Here is an 18,346-nt window from a genome sequence, read left to right as displayed (position 1 = left end):
AAAACAAGTATGGTCTATGTTCTGTCAAGAAATCGACCTTTCAGCTGATCGGACAGCTGAAACATGCAAACGACGATTTCAACTCATTCAGGCACAGCTCTCAGAAGTTAACCAGCTGATCACAAAATACACTAACCAAAATAAAAAATCAGTGTTAGCTTACTGAACAACATGTTCTATGATGCATAAAAGCTCAATATTTTCTAATACTGGGAGTTGCATTATAAAGAAGAAAAACAAATCAAGCAGCAAATCAAATAAATCACTACATCAAACATGGGAGACCAAGATGCGCAAACTGACATACACAATCTCGCAGAAAACCAGTACTTTCTGAAAATTCAGCCCCAGGGTTTTCAAAATACTTCTCCACACCTTCAACCTTGCAGATGAGGTAGATAACCTTACTGATAACCAATAACATTTTGAATTGAACACGAGAATGAAAAGGAAATAGTTTATTTTTGATGCCACCCAGATTTACGTTTCACTAACAATATAAATATAAAGCAGGCTAGAATTGATGTCTTCAGTCAAAGCAAGATTCTATTTGAGTGCCTCTGTATACATATCTCCAACTATTTTCCTGGTTTTGGCAAGACTGAATCTGTAAAAACGTGACTTCTATTTATGTTTCTCGTTTTTTGTTTTTTTTCTTATCCCCATTCAGGACTTTGCTTACATTGTTACATTTTCTTTTTTCTTTTGCCATGAAAACTAATTCCTTCATGATTAATTATTTGCCATTTCTTTGCTATTTCTTCTCCCTAGTCTATATGGTTCTGTACTCTTCATTTGTCCAAAGCCTGTTCTTCCCTTTTTATTACCTTTCCTTTCATCTATCTTCTCACCTTTACAAAGACAGCTATGGAAATAAATTTTTTATATCCTTCCTTCTCTCCTGAGCTCATAATGAAATCAGCAATGCCTCTAACATGCCCCGTTTTTCATCAAATTTTACTGTTCCAGAAAAACAGCTGTGAATAACTGAAAGTGGTCAGCACATTCAAGAACAGATTACAGAAAGTTTTATACTTTTGACATTGTAATCCTATCCTTTTACAGCTCATCGCTTTACAAGCTGCAATAAGGTTTGTGGACACTGGTAAGGGCACTGGAATTTGGAAACCTTCAAAAGTGAAGGTCTGAAGAAATATAGTTTTAGAAGAAACCACTCTTTCTCAAAATTGTTTTTATCAGGTTAAACAAATTTTCTCCCAAATACATGACATGTAGCTTAACATAGAAGCATGGAAAACACAGAATATGAACCCAGAAAATCAGGACTGTATACTCTTTCACAATACCATTTAGTTTTCAGACTTACTGTTCAGAAAATGGAAGAAAAAATTGTACTTTTGTTTGTTTTATCCATGTAGAAAACTGAGGGAAGAGAAAGCTTTGTTGTCAAAGTTTTACAACAGTGTATGTCCAACCTCTTCGCTCATGAACACTAAGAACGACAAAGCGCCACTGATCTTAAATCTGAATCCTGAACAGGAATTAACTTGGTAGCACTACCAACCGCTAAATGTAGCGAAAAAGAAACTATCCTCAAAGAAAAGAGTATTTAAAGGTATTTAAGGTGTTTGAGCAATCACGATGCAAAATAAAACATAACAGAAAAAGTGACAGAACTGTGTTGGCGGAACAGCCCAGTACTCCTTGTCTGATGCTGGTCAGTGATGGATTGGATGAAGTGTAGTGAAAAAGAGAGTGTCATGATATACACCTGTAACAGTACCACCCAGAATACTCTCCCAGGCTATACAGATCAGGGATGTCTTGAACTACAGGTGTTTTGGATTTTTTTAGTATTAATTTGCCCAGTCACATTTTTCAGTTCTTACAGTATTCATAGTAAGAGCTCTAAGGAAATATCCCTTGAGCTCTTGGCAAATTGGCAGGTCAAATTAGAAAATAATTTTGATGAGGTATCAAAACATTTAGAGGAAAATAATGGGAAAAATGACACATACATGGAAATTCTGAAGTCAAGGACTTGCTAAGAGCCTTACCAGTACTTAAGTTTTTATTCATAAATTATACACAAAGTATACCTTTTGAATGTTGGTAGCATTTTACATGTCAAAGAAGATTCAGATGCATGGCATAAATTGCCTTTTTAATGAAATTTTAATGCAAATTTTAATGCAAAATTCCCTCGATAAAAAAGCAGTGGTTACTGTTGCCATTTTGTGAGAATTTATTTAATTTTCTAATCTAAGAATTAAATATAAGATTTAACCTTATAATCTTAAATCTCTGACAGCTGAATGTTGGTTGACACCCCCATAATTTTTTTATGCTCTATGCCAGCCACAGAATAGTCTACAGCATATGCTGACATTTAAACCAGAAACCACTGTTTCTCAGCAATCAATTATATACAGTGGAACTTTACCCAAAATTTTAATTTATTTTATTTACTAATTTATCTGTTATTTAACTCATGGTCCCTCATCAGGATCAAGGACTTGCTCTGCTTGGTGCTGTACAAACAAAAAAGAAAAATCCTGCTTCTCTAAAGGACTTCACAGTGTAAGCCAAGAGACAACAGATGGCTGCAGACACACATATGGGGAGGACATGGAAACAATATGGCTTTATTAGTCAGTCTTCTAGACATGGCTTCAGCGTAAAGCCAAACTGTTGTCGATGAGAAGGTGGAATTTTAAGAGAGTTTTCACAAGGCATTTGCTTTGCAGATGTTTAGAGGAAGTTTCTTCTGTGTGGAAGGGGCTAAAAAATCATTAGACAAAAGTTCACTAATCACATCGAAGTCAGGCGTGGAATGTATATTGCCATTTCTACATTGAAAATTTTGGTACTTGTAAAATTTTTGCACAAAATGGAATTATGTCAAATATTAATGTACTACTCAGAGAGGACATAAAGAAGTTCAGATACTGCCTTCAGATACTAATTCCTCCAGAAGAGAGGTTATGTATTGATTTCCAGTGCTGAACTACTTCCTGTCAATATTTCTACGTCCCTGTGCTAACTGAAGTATCCCCACACTAGTAAATTTCCAAATATACCTTACTCATGTTTTGTGTTCTTCACACCTTTACAACTGCCTGTGTTTTATCATTTTGAATATTCTCTCATCAATGTTAAACATTTTAAGCGCTTTAAGTACAATTTAAGTACTTTCAGATAAATCCTATAAAACCATATATTTTGTTCCTTTAGACTGCATACACAGTAAATGTGACCCATGTTTTAATTTTATACCATTTTAACTCCTGTTAATGTTTTTTTTTTCACCATTTTAACTCAGACTGCTTTACCATGATTGTATGAGGTATCTTAAGTAGGAATATCTTTCTTCCCTTTTTTCTTTTCTCTTCTTTAAAATTTCTCTTAATTTCACTGTGTAGTGCTAGTAGGTATAGTTGCTCAGATCTCATACTTACTGATAGTTACATACTTATTTCAGTACTTTTCTAAATTAGAACCCTTAAAGCACAAAGAGATCCTCTCCCAGATTAACAATAAATTATGATGTAGTTGCCCACCTTAAAGAAGGATAAGGGGAGTACAAAACCTACAGAATCATACTTTTTGTTTTTAAATCTCTTTTCTCCTCTCTTGTATCATTACTTTGACCTGTTGCTTTCCAATTTTGCTCTCTGGTAGTACTGTATACCTCAAAATACACCAGAGGACATCAGGGTAAGCACAAATGAATTATGCAAAGAGTAATTATAGAAGTCTAGGTTCCAGATGTAGTGCTGTCAAAGTTTCAGGTACAATGCATCCTCTTCTGCTCAAAGAAGTAAATTCAGAAGAATAAGTACCTGTTTTAGAACCTGAAACAGAACTGCCACTGCAGAATCATTAGTGAATGTATGTCTGTGACAGCCCCCTGGGGGAAATGGGACTGAGAAAAATTAAGGAAATAAAATTAAAAGTGTAAGAAAGGTCAAAAAAATATCCACTGTGACTTCTAGGAGCCAAGCTAAATCAGGTTATGTATCAACACTGCAAAAAAAAAAAAAACTTGGTTCAGAGGGCCGTGATTGAAAACAAGTATCAAAGACAAGAAAGGAATTTTATAATACAAATAAAAATGTTCAGCTAGGATGAGACCAAGACAAATTTGGCAATAAATTAAAATGCTAGAAGGCATTCACCTGCAAAGGCACATATTTTTGGGCATTAGTACAATCCTTACTTCCTCTGTGTGCTGTCAGTAACAACACAGTGAGGAACGGCATCTCACAGTGCTTGTCCAAGCTATGCACATATAAACAGAACCAACAGATTATTAGCAAAAGATTAAATGAATAAGAATATCAGCCCTTCTGTACTTAACATCCTGCTCAGGACAGACAACAAGCCCCAACAAAACTGAAAGGGGCTGCAACTCAGATTCAGAATAACCAACGACCAAGGAACTTTCTTCCAACAGCCATTCTAGAGTTAACATTTGTTGAGGAGACCCACACTTTCTAAATGCAAGAAAAATTATGGCTTTCATACTCTATAGATTTGAAGATGGGTGAAATACATATACATGTGTATTTGATAGCATTATGTATCTGTAGCTTTTCTGAAATGTAAGAAACAGAAATTTGTTTTAAACTATTTTTCCTCTTCTTCCAAACTAGAATAACTCTGTTTCTCTTCCTTGTCTCCTAATTTTAGGAGCTTATATGTTCATTTATTATTTATAAATAAACAAAATTTATTTATAATCCATATTTATTTATAAGCTCTATTAAGATTAGTGAATTTGAGGCAAAATATGTTTTTTATTGTATTGATGTATGATTATCCATTTATTTGATTTATTGTCTCTAAAAACAAAGCTAAAAATATACAGAAATTTGGAAGAAAATGAAAGATGGTGCCTCAGAAGATCTTACCCCATGACAGATACATTTCTTTTCAATTAAAATCCTGAAAATAGCTGAAGCTCTGGCTAACAGCTTCTAAACACCAGGTCCTGCTGCTGAATTTCCATCTTAAACAGTTCAAAGTCAATTTGCCAGTGTCGCGCTGTTGGAATCAGCTTAGTTTGCCACATTCCACCTTGCCTGGAGATATTAGTGGCAAAGGACCATGGGCTTGGAAACTTTCCAAAGCAGCTCCCACTGTCAAATCTATTATTGGAACAGCTTCCAGGTGCACAAGCCTCACTGTTGCAGAGCTAGAAACCAGCAACTGTACTAATGAAGCATGAGCAGGACTTGTTTTCATCTGATCTGGGTGCATTTTTCTCTTAAAAAAACTCCACTTCTATGCCCACACAATTTTTCCTTACCGGGAAGATGGAGTAGGATAAATATGACTGATGGAGAAAGCTCCTGCCTGGAGACAAAGAAAGGAGGGATGGAAAGAAACCTCTTCTGCAAGCAGACACAGGACCCGGGAGACTTATCTACCTGCTGACTGCACAAGTCCACTGCTGGCACTGCACTGTGGGACTGCCATAATAAAAACCATAAAAATCTGCAAAATCCATGGAATGCAAAAGGCTGTGCATAAGTGACTGTGGATGGCTAGGCAGTGAACAATTGAGAAAATAGGCAGTAATTCACTTTGTAAGTGAATAGATGAGAACAGAAAGAGCTGTAGGGTACTAGAAATTATCCCTTTGAACAGAAATTCTGATAAAAGGTTTCCCTCAGTGCTGCTGTTGAGATTGTTGACTTAAGAATACTGGAATACTTCTTCATAAATAATAAAACTGATATATTAATTTAGATAGTATGACTGCAAGTATTTTGGAAATAGTTATAAATAAACACATAGGTGATCAAGAATCCCATTTACTCCATTACTCCATTATCACTTCTGATGGGTTTTCTGCCTATCTGGTACACACATTGACAGCCTTTAGGACTGCATAAGTCCACTGTGGCAAATATAAGAAAAATGTGAGCTGGGGAAATAACCTCACCATTCTATGATTTTCGAGCTCTCTGAAACAATGTGGTAAGTACTCTTGAGTGCATAAGGATTTGGTATGGAGATGGAATTATTAATACATAGATATTCCACAATGAATAAAGTTCATGCAGTATTTGGTTGGATCTTACTGGAACAGTTGATTAGGTGTGAGGTACTTATGTAATTATGCTTCTTCATTTTGCTGCCTGAATGAGATTTTTAATATACACACAGCTCAACATACAAGCAGTCCTTTATGAAGGACTCTCAAAGTACACCCTTTGTTAAACTCATACTCATTTAAAATATTTTAAAGCATCAGTTGCAAAATGGTTTTGTTAAATCTTCCTCTGGTCAGGCTGGAGGTATTTGACCTTTTCTATGATTTCTAACATGACTAAGGATGCAGATCAGAGCAGGATAATTTATTTAGGGCTTTCAGAATTTTTGATTACATTGTTTGGAGCTTAAGGAGGGTAAAACTTAAGTATAATGATTATGAAGGGACTGTAAATATACACCATTTATACTACATTGTTAAAATAACAGAAGGATAAGTCTTGATGTTATTGGTAATTGTTTGATTTAACAAAACACAGACAAAAATAAGAATCAAGCTATTAAACACATACCCACAATCTATTTCAGTGGGAAAAACATCTTCCAAACACTGAAACCTTTTCTGCTTAAAAAAATCCCCAACTAAAACAATTGCTTGATTTAGAGAGATGCTTCTCATCCACATCCATTTTTTTGTTATGAGTTCGGTGCAGGTATCTCAGTTCTGCACAGAAATGGACAGTAATTTTGTGGTGTTATCTTAAAAGAGCAGGATGAAGAGATGAGATTTCTACTGAAAAGGAAAAAGGGGCAGGTCAGACTATCAACACAGATCCTCAGATATGTTTGTCTTTGCCACTGGGATGCTGAAACATTAACTTCATCATTACTGTATGGAAAGAGGACGCACAGAGCAAGTCCTGTACCTGCTGATGGTAACACGATTGCATCACACTTCTTGTCTCTTAAGTCACTTTGATTCTTTTGTAAACACTGCTGTTGGTCTCATTAATTCATGATTTTGGTAATTTTTAAATTCTTCCTGACAGTTTCACAGGGCTGCCCAGAAATGTTTGAAGTCCTTACTGCCTTCTTTCAAGTGGTATCATTCTAATTTGCTTCTGTGCAGAAGTTATGGCAAGTTCTATTCAGCTGCACGTATCTGAATCTTTGGTACCAGAGAAAGATAACAGTTTGCACTGACATTTTTAAAATCTTCCAAATGGCCCCACAGATCTGCTCTGTATACATGTTTATTGCTCGTAATATGACAGAAAAAGCACTGCAGAGCCACTTGGGGTTTTATTCATCTTTTTTTTCTAAGCAATTAACTTCCCGTTTTTATCACAGTACAGTTTATTTTCCCTGAAATGAATCACTCCAAAAAAGATAAGGAGCTTTAGGATTCAAAGCTGCCACTCATGCATACAGCTGTCTTTTTACCAAATTATAAGAAACTTGCAAGTATTTCTAATAAAAACTATAAAAGGCAACTTATTTTTTCTTGTACTGTTTCCAGCTCTTTCATTTGAGTTACAGGATGTTGTGTGAGCCTAAGGAAGGCAACCAAGAAAAGAATCACACTTTCCAAATATCTCAGAGGTTTTTCTACTAACTCTGTTCACGTGACCTGTCAGCATCTGAAATTTAATATTCTATTCATCTAACCCTAAAATTAGACAAGTACTGAAGTATTAAATAAATTGCATTTTTCAGGTGTCTGAATTGTCCTGCCACATCAGAATAAGGAAGACATATGTCCTCCAGTATTAACAGCAGTTAAACATTAAGGAACTAAAGTTTGTTTAACTCAATGGAAGTGAGGAATCAAGGTCTTTAACTTTAGGCTAAAAAATCCAACACACTGATCAAAGAATTGGCTGCTGTACACAGACTAACTTATTCTGGGCACATTTTATGATGCCTAACTAAAAGAGGACATTTCATCACTGCATTTGTATTTCCAAATAAATATTTGGCATTGGTAAGTATGAACTGACAGGCATTTTGCTTAAAACATTTTAAAGAGATTTTAATAATACAGTCAGTGAAAACATCTATGGGAACAAAAAACAACTCCAAGATGTGTACCATGTACAAAATGCATGCTCTTTCTTAAAGGAATTTTTGCACACATGATTTTTTTGGTGTGGTTGTTGAGTATTTATTTTATTATCTCTCTGGGTTTTGTATACCACTTCTCCTTGAGCAGAACTGTCAAGTTTAATGCTTAAAATCAGGTTCCTAGATCAGTAAAGCAGACGCCTGCCTATTTAATTGAAAATAATGCCATACCTTAATTTTCTAACCTGTGGGGGTACTCATAACTAACTCCAAATCAGTCAGACTAGCTATGTAAATCACAGACAGTAACAGTTGTTTATACATGCTTGTGGGGACAATAGCATATGTTGTCAAATTTGATTTAATTAAAAAGTCTGCGCAATCACAACCAGCATGATGCATGACACTTTTGTTCAGGATATTCTTGCTAAGAAATGAGGATTCTGATTGGTCATGTTTGTCAATTATTTTAGTAAAGAAAATAAAGTGCTACAAATTTTCCTTAGAAATGTTTCCTTCTTGGAAAATTTTTAACTAGAGTATTTTCCAAATGGATAACTTGATTTTTCTTAACTTGAAACCTTTTATGTAGAAATTTACTTAATAAAAATACAGTTTCTCCAAATTAAAACTTTCTTTTCGGTCAAACCCATCTTTTCCTGTGGGGTTCTTTTAGTGGAAGTTTTAAAAATGTTTGTATTGTTTGGCTCAAAAGTTTCCTCTCTGGCACATCTCTATGCCTGAAAGCTATTTACGGAATATTCAGCCAGAAACTGGGAGCAGCCAACCATATTTGCCAGAATCAACGTCTAAGCAACTTTGCTATTTGTTAAAGAGAGGGGTAGACTGTCTTTAATGGTTGATGGAGAGGTAAACAAAACATAATGAGAAATAAATGGACCACAAATTCCCCCTATTTCCCAATTCTGTGGAAGAGGAGAGGGTAGTAGGCAAGCTATGAAATGAAATTTTCTAGGACTTTATTCCAGCAAGGCTGACCCAGCCAGAAGATAGCAGGCACTAGAGTGCATTACAGATTAAAAACTCCCATGCTGTTTTCTGGGAAGACAGCTCCAGAAACTGCAACTTAAGTTATTCCTGTCAGAAAGCCATAAGGGATACAAAGGGGTAGGGCACCATCTCAGTGCTGAGCACAAAACACTTTCAAACACATTTGGTGGACCTCATGTTAACACAGAGCTGAGTGTCACTCAACAGTAATGTGAAAAACACCAGGATGCCACGGGCTGCCAAAACACGATCTGATATTGTGCATTCAGCCCTTAGGCTGTAGATTCAGTTCCTTAAGTAAATAAGAGGGGACATCTGTTTCTGACAACAGAAGTAAAAAAGTCACTCCACTGGTCTTTGCATTTGAGGGGTAAAAATATGTAGAAGAATAAATATGACCCAAATGTTACTACCTTAGGAAGTTGTTAGTATGAGAAATGGATACATCCTATTCCTGGAGGCAATGAATCAAGTTAAATATCAATTTTGATCACAACTCTCACAGAGAAAGTCCAACTTGTTGGACTGGCTTTAGGAAAGAAAGAATTTAGACATGTCACATTTAAGCTTACCCTCTCACAGAATCCCAGAATGGCTGATGTAGGAAGGGACCTCAGAAGTTCATCTTGCCCAACTCCCCGCTCAAGAAGGGCCACCTAACATGGGTGGCTGCTCAGGATTATGTCCAGATGGCTTCTGAATATCTCCAAGGATGGAGAATCCACAACCTGCCTGGGCAACCTGTGCCAATGCTCAGTCACTCTCAGACCAAAAAATGTTTCCTGATGTTCATACAAAGCCTCCTGTGTTTCTGTTTGTGCCCATTGCCTCTGGTCTTGTCCCTGGGCACCACTGAGAGCCTGGCTCTGTCCTCCCTTCAATACACATTGATGAGATCTCCTCTGAGCCTTCTCTTTTCTAGGCTGAACATTCCCAGCTCTCTCAGGCTTTCCTTGTAGGAGAGATGCTCCAGTTCTTTCATCAACTTTACGGTCTTTTGCTGGACTTTTTCCAGTATGTCTATGTCTCTCTTGTAATGGGGAGCCCACCCCTGGACACAATACTTCAGGTGTGATCCATGACAATGACATTCCTGTTCATCCCAAGACACTGTTACAGTAATGCCCTCTGGGTCTGTGAAAATCACTTTTTTAAACTCCACGCTGAAGAACGTGATTTTATGGATGTACTGCATTTTCACTTTGCTTGGAAAGGCCATTAATTAGAAACACAGGGATGAAGAGAAAATGGATCCTCTTTCACCTGTTGCACCAAGAGTTAACTGATTTAAAAACACCTTTTTATAAAGAAATTGATGCATGGCAATATTCCAAGGAAGGTAATTTCCCCAATACCTAACAACATAATCTGTATAATTATTAAATTAAAAATGTAAACCAGTTCAATTTGCTAAATCAAAGATGTGAAACATTATGTTTTCAAGCATTCTGCCTCCAAAAAACAGCTGTAAATGAAGAAACTGTAAGACTGGAGAATTCTGATGCAGCTATTTTGGGATTTCAAGAAGGACTATGGGATTTTCTACTCTACATGGAAAACAAGGTATCATGAAATTTACAGGAAAACAAAAACCAAACACTGTCTTGAGCAATAGAGAACAGACTTAAACAAACCTTTTCCTCTTGGATCTGCTACAAATTCAATTTTCCGATATTAAAGGTCAGTCAAAAACTGAACACAAGAAAACAGATTTTGGTAGCCTGAACCCTTTTCTAGCTATTTAATCATAAAATGCTTAAATATAAATTACATATTACAGTTCAAAGAATTCTTTTGAAAATTTATGCCCTGCTTTGTGTATTATGATTACTAATCCACTGAAAATTATCATAAGGATAACAAATCTGTTCCAATGAATATTTTTTTTGTCCAGAATTCTTGATGAAAACATTAATATTCTGATTTTGGGAAAGTATTTACCTGAAAATCACATTAATCATTAATGGATTTTAATTGAGTATTAATATTATAATGGCAAAATCTCCTGTCTCCTATTAGAGAACTAAGGAGAAGACCAAGTTCTGGCCTGGATAAAAGTTGCAAAAAGCTGGATACAGATCTCATAACCACATAAAAAGAAAAGTTCAATACTGGTATATTTATTTTTCTTCAACTTGTGTGGACAAGCAGAGAGATATTAAGTTGTTGTTTTAGCTTTAAATTACATTCAACATGTTTAAAATGGTCACAAACCAAAATTATAGCTTCGTGCTGACTAACCACAAAACACAGCTTGTCTTTAGACAACATTAAAACATTTGGAACAAGAATTAAACACTCTCATTCATGAACAAAAACTGAACAAAGTTGCACATAGTTGTGCATTTCATTAGAACATTTTGAATATCAAATTGAAAACATGATGTGACTATTAATAAAGATCCTGCTGTTTAAAATAAAAAATGCTTAGATGTTCAGATTAAATTTCTGTGCAATATTTAGCTCTGAATACCTGAAGAATGCTGCAACATTGAAATTTGGCTATTACAATTCCTATTTACTGAAATCAATAGGAAGTTATATGGGCAGACATTTATGAAAAAAGAATGGAGAGAACCACCATGCCTTCACCTTACAAAAAATAGAACTTGTTACACCTACAACATAACAGTTTTCTAATCAGTAGAGAGACAAAGGGAAATGTGTATACAGAAAAAACAGGAATCCTTGTGCTCCACGGCATATGATGTTTATCAAAGTCGTGCTCCTAAAATATCTTTGCTAGGATGAGAATTTCTTTGGAACATACCCATGATAAGAGCTGATTTTCTTGGATGAGAACAACCTGTTTAAATATTAGCTTCTTGTGACCAAATGGAAGGTCAGAGCTGTGCAAGAAATAGAACTGTGACTGCAGACTACAGATGCCATAGACACTGGGAACCCTCTGATGTATTAAGGAATTTCAGGGACAACAGATGGACATGTTTGGATCTGCTGAGCATTCAAGCTTCCCACTGAACTGTTTATTAACTTCAGGACTAGTAAATTAAAAGTCTAACAAAGCAAATAAACTTACAGGACTTCTCTCCTCTTTCTCAGAGGCAACAAACAGGCGCTTTCACAGTTTCATTTCAGGTAGGATTATGGGATGGAAGCCATAATGGAGATGTCACTCAACAGAAATGGTTGAAATAGCTTATTTCTGCTTTGGCCATTAATGTGTGTTTAGGGAAACACTTCCAAGTGCAAGTGCTCAATGCATGGGAGAAATGAGTATCTCTAACAAGTGATGAAGTGTCTCTAACAAGTGATGGCATTAAAATAGTTTAAAAAAATTAAAAGAACCCACCGACTCTTTTCTGCTCATAGTTTTGCTTTGGGAACGAGAGCGGGAGATGGTGCTGAAAAAGGAATCCTTTTTTGATGCAGACAAAGGTGGAGATCCTGTAAATTCACGTCCTCCAGACAAGCTCTCTATGCTTGGAGATGAACTGATGTTTTTTGAACTTTGGCCTGTAAAGCAAGTATAAAATAATAAAAAGAGTTAATCAGTGGGCAGTCTCTTTTCCCTGTAAATACCTCCTTGTCTTAACTGACATTCACCAAGATTCAGAGATAACACAGAATGAAATGTTGAAGTGTGTTAGCATGCACTGAGAGACTGAAGGACTGTTCTTACATGGAACTTTCATTTTTGTATGAGAGAAGACTACAAAATCTCAATGTATACATAGATATATGCACAAACACACACTATGAAGCATATATATATGTGTGTGTATATATATACGCTTATATATGTATATATGCACTACACTATATATATACATGCATGTATATATAAATACCATCTCAGCATATATCCCCATTATATCCACAGACCAAAGACCTTCCTGAGGCATGAGCAAAGTACCATTTCATAGTAAAAAAAGTCTGATCTCATCAACACTACAATGGAAATAGTTTTTTTCTCTCAACAAATAAACCATGAAACTTGGCAAAGAAGGCTAAGAACAAGAACTTCATATTCCAATAATGGTTGGACACTGAAGATCTACAGCACAAAAAAGTAAGTCACGTTTGGGGAAGAATGTAAGCTCTCATGCATGAAATTTTAAGGCCATCTCCACCTAGAAGACATTTTGATGAAGTTTACTCAATATTTACTTATTGTCATTTTAAAAAGAATCTAGCATTGTTCGCTGACATAGCAAAGACATCTGAGTAGAAGCCTGGGGTGGTTCACCATGACAATGTATGCAGTCAGGCAATCTTTGAGAAGGACCATTTCTTCCAATTGAGGCCCACAAAGTATTTTTAAATATTCAAATTAAATTTTTGTTTCCATTAGAAGAAAAAAAAACAAACCAGTGTTTCAGTTTTCATTAACTTTCATTATGAAAATTTTGCTCTAGGACAGATGCTAGTTTTAAAAAATCTTTCTATCGTATGTATGATGAAGTCAAGCTAGAGTGATTCAATGAAATGCTAGAGTTTTCTATTCTGTAGAAAAGTTAAATACCACATAAAACTAATGCTCAAGAATTCTTCCTGTCTCTGGTTTGACAGCTATTCTGGTGAATCTGTTTATGTTCTCCCTTTCTCCTTTCCTTTGTTTCTGGTGTGCTTTCATGCTACCGTCTAAAGCATCAAACATGATCCTCTGCAACTAAATCATTCACATTTTCCTAAGGTAATAAATACAGATTTATTTGAAATATCCTCTTTGAAAAAGACTGTTAAGTGCAGAGATTGAACTAGCAAAGAATAAACCATCACATATTTATCACAAACAGCCTAAAAGGGACAAAACCCAAGAAAGGATCTGGGTTTAATATTCTCAACATTTTCTAGAAGAAAACTGTCATATAAACTGCTTCCCACCTTCTCCTTCATTCTTTTTTGCCTTATTCTAATCACTTCTCCCATTATGCTCCTATTTTTTTGTCCTGCTTCTCATGCTTCTGTGGACCTTCCTGTCTGTCCCCTCCTCTTCTTCAGATCCCTCCACATTGCCTCTTCTCCTTCAACTTCCTTATTCTTCTTTCCTTATATATTCTCTGCTTCTCACCAAGTCCATTCAACTGCATTTTTCTGCTTCTTCCCAGCCCTCCTCCAGTCACTTACTACCTACCACTTAGCCTGAACAGCTTTCTTAAAAGTGCAGGAGATGGAGGCTGAACTCACCTTTTGCTTTCACATTTTATAAAGAAATGGGATATGCATTAATCAGGTATTTTGTAACTAGTTCTACAGATGCAAAAGGAGAAAACACTGCATTACAAACAGCAGAAATAATCTAGTCACAAGGAAGTTTTTAGAAGATTTCTAATTTTAGGATAAAACCATGTCACTTGGCAACACCATTATCCTTACAGTCGCCTTTATGTAAGAAGGAGACTTTTTATGCATTTCATAGTGGCAATTTATAATGGAAGTGTGGTTCTGCAGTAGGTAAACTAAAAATAGTCTTGGAACAGATGGAATCACATATTTTAGCAAATAAAGCATTTATAAAAGCAATTCATACAGTTTAGTCAGAGCAGCCAACAAAAACACTAAACACACACACAAAAAAATCTATTCAGTGGACAGAGTAAAGTTAATGAAAAAATATTTATTATGTATAAATCAGACTAAACAGCCTCTTTTTCCAAACCTAGTAAGAAGAAGATATCTTCCACATAGGATCAAGATTTAAAAAAATCAAAAAACAGTTAAAAAATGAGCAATGTGTATTTTCCACATACTCTTCACTGCACGGCCTGCAGTTAACCCACTTCAACTTGCAAATAAGCAGATTATGTGATAAAAACTCACAGATAATATTAAGAGAAGAATACCTTAAATATATTTGAGGAATCCAAACACGTGAAATAATACAGCTTGGTAAAACAATGGAAAAATTGGTAAAGATTTTTTTCCTAAATTCTGTCTTTCAGCTCTAACAAAAAAAATGGCCAAAATATAATAGGAAATTGAGAACACAGAGAACTGTCCTCATGGCCACTGCAAACAGCTACACTTCAAAAGATGGGTCACAGTTTAGAGGGACAAAATATGCAACTACTTACATAACCAAACAAGTTTTTGTGGATGGGACATACAACTGTCCTAAAAGGGAATTTGCTCAACTAACAGCAAGAGCTTTGAACAATCTGGCTTTATGGCCTAAAAATATACATAATGAATGTGAAAAATAAGAGCAATACAAGATACAGAACCAGAGGTCATAAAAATACTATACCTGTATGTTTTATACCCAAGTAAGAAGAAAGGTTAGGATGCACCTGATTCTTCTGCATGAATAAGAAAATATGGGGAAGTTATCATTAGGAAACACTAATTTTTTATTCTGAATCCAATCCCATGAACAGTGCTGTGACATGGATTATTGGAGGATGTGATTAAGAATTAAGCAAGAACAGCAGTTATGAATAATTACAGTGCGTTGCAAGTCATAAAGCAGAATTCTTGGATTTTAATAGGTTTTTCTAATATCTAGAGGAGTCAACATTTTTACAACTGTAAATAAGAAAGCTGTTTTCCTTAATGTAAAAAAACCCAAACCAAAAACGTCACCTATGATTTCCCCAACATAGAGTTCTGTTTAATGAATCACAGAATATTCTGAGTTGGAAGGGACCCACAAGGATCACCGAGTCCAACGGTTAAGTGAAGCTGCTGTAAGAACATTTAACTGAGTCAACATACTGCTTCTGAAGTCCCTCAGATGTATTATGTATGCACCAACTTCTGAGGCATTACCAGTCCTTATTTAACTTTGGAAATAACACTGTAACACCAATGCAGAGATTTCAGGATCTTCAGAGAATGACACAAATGCCATTTGTACCTTCTCTATTGTGTGTCTTACTGATCCTACATCTTTCTTAATAAGCAGCATGGTACATTCTTCTCACTCAACAGCTTCGCAAGAAGGTAATTTGATAGAGTTCCTAATTTAGGATTATTCCTCAAAAGAAAAAAAAAATCTACTCATTCTGTCAATCTCAGATGAATACATTATGCCTCCTTAAAAGAAGATTAGAGAAATCTAATCTCTGAACATCTCTGAGCATATACCAGAAGGTCTTAATACTTATACAACACAGGCTGAAGAAACCCCAAAAGCTTCGAAATCAAATACGTGCTTATGAAACACACAGAACAAATATCTAAGGATCCCTGACACACGCAGTAGTTAGAACACTTTACTGTGTAGGATGTCTCAAAAATATATATGTGCACGCTAAAATGCATAAATAGTTCACAGTAACGATGCATAGGATTTCATACACTAAAAATACATCCATTTCTGAGGCAAAAAGAAGCAACGTTATGTCCATGTGCTGGCTTCTAAGTGGCTCACTACTTGCCAGTTGCTAATGATCCTGGGGATGACCCAAGAGTCACAAATGCTCTGCCTCAAAACCATTTGGAAAACTACAGAGTTGTAGTGGCAAAAGGGACAGATCTGTTGGTATTGAAGGGCAGAGGGTGGAGTGACAAGAAGGAAAATTTAAATGTAATGTGATCAGTAACAAAACCTTATAATACAGTTAAAGGTGTCGAGAGGCATGGAGAAGACTTGCAACGAAAGTGGGCTTCAGGACTTACTAAGTTTGAGTAAGTTATGGGGGAGATAACCATGAACTTTGGAGGTCCCTACTAAACTATATGAAAAAATCAAAGGAAGATGCACAAAAGGCATATAAGAAACTGATGACTCATTCTGTTTGGCCCCTACAGAGAAAAAGAATAGTTTTCATAGTTATAAGGAGAGCAAGGACAAGAATACCAAGAACAGAAGTGCGGCACTATATATAATTCAAAACCATTCAGATCAGCTCATCTATTTGCCATAGTCAGGATGTAGGGTATTAAAATTTGCAAAAAGAATGAGATGAGTATTATAAAACTTTTCAGATAAATTAGTTTCCCTTTTCCTCCTACAGTGAATTTGGAACAAAGGCTTCCAGTACTTTTGAAATTCATTCAAACCATCTCATCGCACAAATCCATATGCTTTTTATTTCAACCAAGGCATGTAAGTAAGCTCCTTGTCGGACAAGTGCGTTAGAGTAGACTCACGGCTCAAAATACCCGCCTCAAACATAACAAAGAGGGATGTAATGCAGCTGAGAGGGACACTGATGGTGGAATCGCCCCCCAGGCCAGAGTGTGAAATGGGCTACAAAGTACAAGCACACAGCGATTTGTAATGCAGACAGATGCTGGCGCGCAGCGGACGGAAGTGAAGGGACACAGACAGGCAGGCAGCAGGCCCAGGAGGGATGCAGCGGGGCTGCCGCTCTCTCCCTACACAACAGTGCCGCTCGGTGGACGGACAATGGCAGTGATCGCGGCCGCCTCGCCGCCCCGGGGCCTACCTGTGAGGGTCGGGGGGAGCTGCTGCGCCGGCCCCGGCGGCGCCGCCTCGCCCGCCTCGCCTGGCAAACAAACAACAGCGTTAGCGGGGCCCGCCGGGCGAGAGCCGCAGCTTCGGGGGGTGCAGCCGGAGGACCCTGCTTTGAACAAACAATCAAAACCATTTTGTTGCTGGTACTTGAACACTGACGGGGTCATTTTGCTATTTGGGACCATCAGAGAGAATGGCTGAGGTTGGAAGGGACCGGTGGATGTCACGTGGTCCAAGCCCCCTGCTCAAGCTGGGTCCTCTAGAGCACATTACCCAGGATTACTCTTTTGAGCATCTCCAGTGAGGGAGACTCCACAACCTCTCTGGGCCATCTGTTCCAGTGTTTGTCACCCTCACAGCAAAGAAGTTCTTCCTTGTGTTCAGGTGGACCTTCCTGTGCATCAGTTTCTGCCCATTGCCTCGTGTCCTATTGCTTGGCACCAAGAAGCACCTCTCTCCATCCACTTGGCACTGTCTCTTCAGATACTTAATACACATTGATGAGGTTCCCTCTCTGCTTTTCTCTTCTCCAGGCTAAACAGTTTCAGCTCCCTCAGCCTTTCTTTGTAAGGGAAGTGCTCCAGTTCCCAAATGTTCTCTTTGTAGCCCCCCACTGGACTTGCTCCATGAGCTCCATGTCTCTCTTGTACTAAGGAACCCAGAATTTGTATCCTTATTGCCAACAAAATTTCATAATTTCCTAAGAATATGTATATTTATATGTTTTTTAAAATGGAAAAAAATTGCATTTGTCAATCTGTGTTTTTATTCCTGTAATTTTTACTCAGTTCTGCTATCAGTAAGGACAATTTCTTTATCCTTCTAAAAAAGCATACTCATTTTCTAGAGACAGTTAATAAATAATTCTAAATAGGGAGATCATGTGTTTAGGGCATATTTGTTGACCATGGAAGTTCTGTTTGT

At 36.7% G+C, this 18,346-nt stretch overlaps 1 protein-coding gene across 3 annotated transcripts in view; it reads right to left on the bottom strand.

The window, feature by feature from the left end:
- Positions 1-18,346, bottom strand: part of TBC1D5 (TBC1 domain family member 5) — a 287,567-nt gene that overhangs the window by 29,151 nt on the left and 240,070 nt on the right. For 2 of the 3 annotated variants that reach the window (XM_027881829.1, XM_027881828.1), the window contains 2 exons: positions 17,394-17,453; positions 12,350-12,513 (listed from right to left, as the gene is read on the bottom strand). In XM_027881829.1, coding sequence (XP_027737630.1) covers positions 12,350-12,513; positions 17,394-17,453 — 224 coding nt within the window. The remainder of the gene's footprint in view (positions 1-12,349; positions 12,514-17,393; positions 17,454-18,346) is intronic. The other variant, XM_027881830.1, reaches the window with a different exon arrangement.

Source organism: Empidonax traillii, unplaced genomic scaffold (genome assembly GCF_003031625.1).
Source record: "Empidonax traillii isolate 1590-97213 ecotype Southwest subspecies unplaced genomic scaffold, ASM303162v1 scaffold96:size1206935, whole genome shotgun sequence".
In the NCBI taxonomy this organism is placed as follows: Eukaryota; Metazoa; Chordata; class Aves; order Passeriformes; family Tyrannidae; genus Empidonax; species Empidonax traillii.
Note: the sequence above shows the minus strand (reverse complement) of the source record. Positions and strands in the feature narration are given on the sequence as shown.